Below are 8,795 nucleotides of genomic sequence, written 5' to 3'. Positions count from 1 at the left end.
AGTCTGCCTGCTGATTCAGGGGACACGGGTTCGTGCCCCGGTCCGGGAAGATCCCACATGTCGCAGAGCGGCTGGGCCCATGAGCCATGGCCACTGAGCCTGCACATCCGGAGCCTGTGCTCTGCAATGGGAGAGGCCACAACAGTGAGAGACCTGCGTACTGCAAAAAAAAAAAAAGAACTGCCAAGCTCCCAATAACAATGGCTCAGCCAAGGGCAACAGTCACGAGCCTGTCATAGTGTGTGACGTTCTCCAGCGGTGCTAGCCGCCTTGGAAGCAGGAAAGCAGAAAAAACACGGTTGTGTAAATTTAGTGTTGAGATCAGTGAGCAAGGGAGCAAGGAGCTGAAAACGTCGGTGACAGTGTGGTTGAGCCACCTGAGCAGGGATTGTCCCAGCTGGAGAATTATGCTGGTCACTCCCTGCCTGGTCCCCCAGGTCCACGCTCCACCCCTCTCCCTGCTCTCTCTGCTTGGGGGGCACTAACCTCTATGGCCCACATCCAGGGACTCCCTTGTCCTCTGGTGGCCAGTCAGGCAGCGAGGAGGGTGGGAGGAGAGAGAGGCTGGGGAAGCAGGGGCCCTTCCCGCCCCCGCCAGGCTCTGGCCCGGGCACAGCGCCCCCTGCTGCTACAGTGGTCACCACGTGCCAACACTGCCTGGCCCAGGTGGTCAGAGCATCCCACCATGGCCGTCCCTGGTCCTCACCATCCCTTGGGGTTCCCTAAACCCTGTGCACCCTCTGCAAACAGTCCTCTTCTAACCTCTTCCATGCAGTGCAGTGGGGCCCCAACTGACTTGGGAACAACAGATCTTGGCCCAGAGGGAGGGGGAAGGAAGAGGTGGATGTAGAGGAAGAGAGGAATACTAGGACTTCCCAGGTGGGGCTCAGGTTCCTCCTTGAAAGAATAAACAGAGCTCTCCAGGGCTGGGCAGGGGGATCAGTGGCGAGAGAAGGGTCCTGGGAGGAGGAGGAAGGGCGGCAATTCACCTTTCTCCTGCGTGAGGTGTCCTGTACTGCCCCCTGGTTCACCAGACTGCTTTCATTTCATACACACACACACACACACACACACACACACACACACACACACACACTGTAAATAAGAAGCTCCCTCGGATCCCTCTGAGCCTCAGCCCGGCCAGGCCCCATGCTGACACGGCGCCAGGTGACCCATTTTGGGTTTGCAGCATCTGCACAAAAACATTCAGTTTGTTCTGACCTGGCTTTTCCACCAGAAGGGTCCTGGCCCCCAGCAGCCTGCCAGAGGTTCAGCCCCTGGGTCACATGATCCTCAGCTCCCGCTAGGAGGCGCCGGGGCTCCGAGCTGTCCCTGAATGCTGCAGGATGGGGCCAGGCCTCACGCGGCAACTGTCTCCCTCACCCCTTGTTATAATTAAAAACTGGTCCTGCATCTGCTTTTGTAAGAGGTGGGGCCTCTGTGATCCAGTCAGAGCTGCTCTTTCTGGCAACAGAAATGCAGATTAAGTCCTTTTTTTGACCCCATTCCTTCAATCTTGTGTGAACTTGGCCCAAGTGAAGAACAACCTCCCCCCTTCCAATTCCTCGTGATAGATTCAAGGCAGAAGCCACATTTGACTCACTCTTGAATAGTGACCAGCCTTGGCCCATGGAAAGGAATTGATATAACTTCCCTAACATTGAGTCTCTGCAAATCAATTAAACAATCTCCCAAAATAATATGAATAGCCAATTTTAAAAATGTTTATTTCATTTCTGAACAGATAATACATTCACACAGTTAAAACAAGACCCCCAAATGGTATAAGAGGCCTGCAGGGAACAGTCTCACTCCACCCCGTCCTCAAGGGCCCAGTTCCCTCCCCCACCCAACATGGACACAGAGGTAACTACTTGTACTGGTTTCCTGTGTATCCTTCCAGAGTTCCTTTAGGTAAACACAAGCAACTATGAATGTACTGAATAGACAGTTTTTAAAAAAATACTCATTAATGATTTAACTTTTTTTTATTGAAGTATAGTTGCTGTACAATATTTTATAAGTTACAGGTGTACAATATAGTGATTCACAATTTTTCAAGGTTATACTCCATTTATAGTTATTATAAAATATTGGCTATAGTCCCCATGTTGTACAATATATCCTTACATGTTATTATATAAAAACATAATAGTTTGTACCTCTTAATCCCCTCCCCCTATCTTGCCCCTCCCTCCTTCCCCCCTCCCCACTGGTAAGCACTAGCTTGCTCTCTATATCTGTGAGTCTGCTTCTTTTTTGTTATATTCACTAGTTCTTGTAGTTTTTAGATTACACATGGAAGTGATATCATACAGTCTGTCTGAACTTGTTTCACTTAGCATAATGCCCTCCAAGTCCATCCATGTTGCTGCAAGTGGCAAAATTTCATTCTTTTTTATGGCTGAGTCATATTCTATTGTATGTTATGTGTGTGTGTATCTATCTATGTATCTATGTATCTATCTATATATATATCACATCTTCTCTATCCATTCATCTGTTGATGGACACTTAGGCTGCTTCCATATTTTGGCAATTATAAATAATGCTGCTATGAACATTGCGGTGCATGTATCTTTTCAAGTTAGTGTTTTTGTTTTTTTCTGATATATACCCAGGAGTGGAACTGCTGGGTCATATGGTAGTTTTGAATAGACAGTTTTTAAGCCAGCATTAACTGAGCACTTACAATGTGTTAGGCATGGTTCTGAGCACTTTGTGTTAACTCGTTTAGTCCTCAAAACAGCTCCAGAGGTAGGTGGTATGCCCGTTTGAAACTGAGCCCAGCAGTTCACAGCCGAGGAAATGCAAATAATCAATAAACTTATGAAATGAAGGTCAGCTGCCTTAGAGTTCAGGGAACTTAAATACGAACTCCAACAGCATCTTTTTTTTTTAATTAATTTATTTTATTTTTGGCTGTGTTGGGTTTTCGTTGCTGCGCGCGGGCTTTCTCTAGTTGCGGCGAGTGGGGGCTACTCTTCCTTGTGGTGGCTTCTCTTGTTGTGGAGCATGGGCTCTAGGCACGTGGGCTTCAGTAGTTGTGGTACATGGGCTCAGTAGTCGTCGCTCGCGGGCTCTAGAGCGCAGGCTTAGTAGTTGTGGCGCACAGGCTCAGTTGCTCCGCGGCATGTGGGATCTTCCCGGACCAGGGCTCGAACCCATGTTGCCTGCATTGGCAGGCAGATTCTTAACCACTGTGCCACCAGGGAAGACCCTCCAACAGCATCTTATTTTCCATCCATCAGTGGGCAGACTTGGCAAAATGTGGGTAACCCTCACATGTGGAGGTGGGAACCGGCACTCACGTGCCCTGCTGGTGGGAGCATGAACTGCTTCAAACTTTTGGGAAAACAGTCTGGCAGAATTTTTTTTTTAATGACGTTGTAGATTTTTAAATTATTAATATTTTGCCATATTTTCTGCAGAGCTTTCTTTAAAAACAAAAAAAGCTTTACAGACACTATCAAAACTTTCTTGACTCTTGGGGACTTACCTGGCTGTCCAGTGGTTAAGACTCCGCCCTTCCATTGCAGGGGGCGCACCACATACCACACGGTGTGGCCACAAAAAAAAAAAGCTCTCTTGACCTGGTTGGAAGGCGCATAGATTTGTTCTTACCCTGTATAGAAATTTTTGCACTATTTTTTATATTATATATTGCAATAACATTTTTTTTGTTTTTTTGGGCAGAATTTATTTTTATATTTGATGTACACATCCTTTGACCCTATTCCTCATAAATGAAGACTCCAGAATATAAGGCTATATATACTGCAGATGTGCATCCCAGCATTGACAGGCAAAAAACTAGAAACCATCTGCATATTCATCAAGAGGAAAATGGTTGGGTAAATTCATAGGCAGTACTTTCACAGTAGGGAATATTATGCAGCAACTACATAAAATGAGTCAGATCTCTATGTGTCGATTTGTGATGCCCACAAAATATTTCTAAGTGAAAAAAGGAATTTACTCATAATTTGTATAAGTGATATATTTTTCTATTTTCTATTCATTTATATTTCTGTATATTTTTAAGAAACATCGCAATATGTGTATTTGTTGAATATGACTGTAGGAGAATGGAGTCGTGATTCTCAATTGGGCAATTTTGCCCTCCAGGGGACATATGGTAATGACTGAAGACATTTTTGGTTGTCACCACTGGGGAGTGCTAATGGCACAGACGCTGAACATCCTGCAATGCACACGGGAAAGCACCTCCCCCCCACAACACCCTGAAAGTAATTTTCCAGCCCCAAATGTCAATAGCACTAAACTTGAGAAACCCGAGCAGAGAAAAAGGAAAAGGATAAACATGAAACTGTCAACAATCAACTTTTTCCTTAAACATATATGTTGTTTGACTTATTACAATGAGCGTTTATTTTGACCACTATAGGAATTTTCCTATAAAAGTAAAAAATAATACTCAATAAAAGTTTATTATTTTGGCAAAGACAATGGAGTAGGAAGGAGTGGGAGGCCGTTCCCCAAGCCAATCTGTTTCTCAAGGAGACATTTGAGGGCGGGGTTGTAAGCGGAGGGTGGTGAGAGCTCGAGGAAGCCAGGGGCGGGACCTGTGGGGATGCCCTGGAGCCTGGTCCCGACTTTGGAGCTCACCAGCTTAGACTGAATAATCTCAGGGCTTTTGTGAGCTAAACAAAGACCTGCAAAAAACATCCTATGATTAGGCAAGCCTACTGTGAGAGGGAGAAACAAGCCTCAACTCTATTTCCATTTTATAGCCTGGAATAAACTGTCTTATGGTCAGGCAGGAGGGAACCATAACACATCAGAACAGAATTTTTCCCTGGTCCGCTGAGAGTTGGGTTAGCAGGTGTTTCTTGGCAAACAGTGCTCAATTATGATGGGAAAATTAAACAGCATTCTCTGTTGCAGTCCTCATCAGTCTTTAACATGCTAGTGTCTTCATCTCCAAAACGGTGGTTATCAAATGCAGAACTTTCCTATCTTGACCAAGTCCTTTTTACCGAGAGCATATCCGGAGACCAGGAGTCCATGGGATATACTTTGGGAAATACTAATCTAGTCTAATCATAATTTTACTGATGAGGAAATGGTGGCCAAAACAAAAAGTGACTTGCTGAGTTGGCTGGTGGGGTTCCATCCCAGAACACCTATTTTCCAGACCAATGCTTTTTTCTCCCTCCAGCATTAAACATCTAACCATAAGTACACATCAACTATAGATTCTTGGGGAACATTCCTAGGACTTAAGGGAATTTTTTCCCAATTTAATTTGGAAGGGGTGCAGTGGAGGTAAGGAAGAAGGGATTAACAGCAGAAGCCATTAAAAGCAAAACACACCTTTATAGAGGATCAAGACATCTTTGGCCTTAGAGATGATTTTTTTTTTCTTGATAGAGGGTCACCCACGAAGACCAGCTGTGCTCACGTGAAGAAATGCTCCATCAGGTCCTTTTGAAAATATAACCCCCACGGGACAGGTGGGAACACCTGGGACTTCAACCCTCCCCAATTTACCTCAAATTGACCTCATTGGGCCAGGAGAAGCCCTACAAAACTGATTCTGTATATTCTCTCCAAAAAATAAATTTACTAAAATTTACTTGATCCTATTATATGCCGGGTCTCTGCAAGGCAGTGAGAATTCAAAGGTGAATAGTGCATAATTCCTGCTCTGAAGGGGTTTTCTATCCGGTAGGGAAACCGATACTGCATGCAGCCAGACTGTGACAGGGCTATACTGACAATGGGAACTAGGGCCTAGGAGCCCATGGCAGGCAGTGTTTACAAAGCCCACCCTAAGAAACTTGCACATCTTAGCTTGTGGGCAATGGGGGAGCTACGGAAGATGTTTTCAGTTTTAAACGCCGAACTCCCGTCCCAGTACGTTCTGGGACTCCATTCTCCATTATCAACTCCGCTTCCTGCTTCCCCTCCCTTAACCTCTACTGAGTTAACAGCCTCCCAGTAGCCACCCCTTCACCCCACATCACCAAAGTCTTTGGTCCTGGGAGGGGCCCACAATCTGGCCCTACCTTCCTCCCCCTCCCCAGCCTCGCCTCAGGCCTGGACCTCATCACCTCAAAACCACTGTAACAGGAAACTGATGCTTGGACTGCGGGCAGGTCCTGCCCAAGTTCTTGTAGGCTGGGCCACAAGTTTGCAGTGGCTCACACACTGCCAAGCGAACCAGCATCACAATTAGCATGCATCACAACTAACACAGAGTCCACTCGTAAATCTGGACAGTTTGGTGTGCAGCAAGTATCCTGACAGGCACTGGCTTCACGTCTTCCATCAGCTGCCTCCACGCTGCCTGAGCACCACTATCATGCAAGAAGCACAGGAACTCCAGTGTGGTTGACCCGTTCCACGGACGAGGATCCTGAGGCCCACAGACGCAAAACGAGTTGCACCTAATCCCAGCGTTAGTAAACGGCAGGGTCGCCAGAAGCCTACAATTGAGACCCTGACCACCTCCACGCCTGCCCGGCTGCACGGCGGACGCAACGAAGCAGAGCTACGCATGCGCAGCCTTTCCCGCGGCCCCGCCCCCCGGCCGAGTCAGGTGAGTGGGGCGGGCTCCAGGCCGGAAGGAAGCGGAAGGTGGTCACGGAGGGGAAAGAAGCCCTCCCCCGGAAGTGCCTTCTGCCTCTGGAGCCTGCTCCCGGAAGTGGTGGTGTTTGTAGCTGGCGTGATGGCTTCAAGGTTACTCCGCGGAGCTGGAGCGCTGGCCGCGCAGGCCCTGAGGGCCCGCGGTCCCAGTGGAGTCTCCGTGGTGCGCTCTATGGCGTCTGGAGGTACTTGGCCTGCCGGGAGCGCCGGGGACCCGTGCCGTTGCCCTCCCGGGGTGGTGTTAAGGCAGCAAGGAGCGGGGGGTTGAGGCCGTTCAGTTCCTCCGGGCCCCAGTGACCGCCACAACGGACCCGAGAACCTCAGACTCCGCGGGCGTCTCCCGTTGTTCTCGGCCGCCGCTGCTACTGACCACCATACTGACCCTTCTGCGAAAAAATCCTAAACGGAGACGTCGGCTGACCTTGGTGGGCAGGGGTTGCATCCGGGACGTGGGGGGGGGGCTAAGCCGCCCTTCAGGCCCGCGCCCGCCTCAAGGTCGATGCACTCCACTAGGACTCTGGTTGACCTGGTTTTAGAAAAAATGTGCCGAAAAATGGGCTTCCATGGTCGAAGGAAGAAAGGATCACCCCGTGTACCACTTTTGGGTATCGTGACTCTGGTCCTTAGGGGTCAGTGGGTATGGGTAACCTCTAGGAGCCTGTGGACCCACTAAAAGTATGCAGAGATGTCCATATGTGCATTTTCCTTGATCATTTCAGGCGACATCATAATTCACGTATTTTCCTTTAGGTGGTGTTCCTACTGATGATGAGCAGGCCACTGGGCTGGAGAGGGAGGTCATGCTGGCTGCACGCAAGGGACTGGTGAGGAGAACCTTGTGTCTTCTCGGGAGCTCATGGCCTTGGATGGAGTCAGAGCGGCCTCCTCTCTGGGAGCCTTCCATCCAGGAAACCTGGCTTGTGGGAACAGTACTGCTATCCCCTAGAGGGTAGGGGTCATTTGGCATAATGGGTCCTTCATTTGTTTTTCAGGACCCGTACAATATACTCGCCCCAAAGGCAGCCTCAGGTACCAAGGAAGACCCTAATTTAGTCCCCTCCATCAGCAATAAGCGGATAGTGGGCTGTATCTGTAAGTACCTCACCACTGTTTTCTTATCCATTTGTTTAATATTTGTTTAATATACAGGATGTCTATCAGCTGCTTCACATCTGTTGTTGTGTGTGAGTGTAGGTGTATAAAGAAGATGTGTGTGTAAATAAGTTGTTCTAAGGGTCTTGGCCCTCAGGCCTCTCTGCCCGAGTAGGTCATCCTTAATGGTAAAGAGGCCTGGAACATCAATAATACTGCCTCATTGGAGACGCAGTGTGAAGGAGTATTCATCTACAAAATATTTATTGTACTTTCTCTTTGCCACACACCATGTTAGGCACTAGGGGTACATACCAGGATGGACCCAGCTTTGGGGTTCTGCATAGGCAGGGAACTGTGAGAACCTGTGGTGACTCTGATAAGAGATCAGCTTACTCACAGGTAAACTTGGCCTCAGTTTCTTCATCTGAAAAATGGGGAGAGAGCTTGAACTGATAAGGTGTCAGCCATAACTCTGTGTCTCAGAGGTGTCTGAGGAAGAGAGGTTAACGTTGAAAAAGTCCCCTCTTCTAGGCTGGATGGCCTTCAGCCACCTTTTTTCTTTCAGGTGAAGAAGACAACAGTGCTGTCATCTGGTTCTGGCTGCATAAGGGCGAGGCCCAGAGATGCCCTAGCTGTGGAACCCATTACAAGCTGGTGCCCCACCAGCTGGCCCACTGAGCCCCTGCACTAACTCACTCAAAATGTGATGTAAAGTTTCTTCTTTCCAGTAAAGACTAGCCATTACATTGGCTTCTCCTTCCATAGTTGGCTGGTCTTATTTCTTTCCTGTGTTTTTTGGGAAGGAATGGATGATTATGTTGGGAATAGCTATCTGTTAATACTAGCTTGCCATCCACTTGCTTTTGAACACCGAGATTGCCAGTTCCCTAATGCAGTGGTAGCTACCACCTGGCATGGGGAAAATGGGCTGTGGAGTCAGGCCGACTGGACTTGTAATACTGGCTCCATCATCTAGCTTTGTCACTGGGGGCCTGCTCTCTGAGGGTGGGTTACATCTTAATATAAATAAATAAATAAATACCTTGTGAGGTGTTAGGAATGATATATATAAAAAGAGCCTGGCAGAT

At 48.1% G+C, this 8,795-nt stretch overlaps 1 protein-coding gene across 1 annotated transcript; it reads left to right on the top strand.

Annotated features, from left to right (window-relative positions):
* Positions 1 to 6,637: 6,637 nt before the first annotated feature.
* Positions 6,638 to 8,471, top strand: COX5B (cytochrome c oxidase subunit 5B). The gene is made up of 4 exons (XM_067704239.1): positions 6,638 to 6,797; positions 7,363 to 7,436; positions 7,605 to 7,704; positions 8,273 to 8,471. Exons 1-4 carry the CDS (start codon positions 6,695 to 6,697, stop codon positions 8,383 to 8,385), a joined length of 390 nt encoding a protein of 129 aa, XP_067560340.1. The 5' UTR covers positions 6,638 to 6,694; the 3' UTR covers positions 8,386 to 8,471.
* Positions 8,472 to 8,795: the final 324 nt, after the last annotated feature.

Source organism: Pseudorca crassidens, chromosome 14 (genome assembly GCF_039906515.1).
Source record: "Pseudorca crassidens isolate mPseCra1 chromosome 14, mPseCra1.hap1, whole genome shotgun sequence".
Taxonomy (NCBI): domain Eukaryota; kingdom Metazoa; phylum Chordata; class Mammalia; order Artiodactyla; family Delphinidae; genus Pseudorca; species Pseudorca crassidens.
This window is presented reverse-complemented; position numbering and strand designations above follow the sequence as displayed.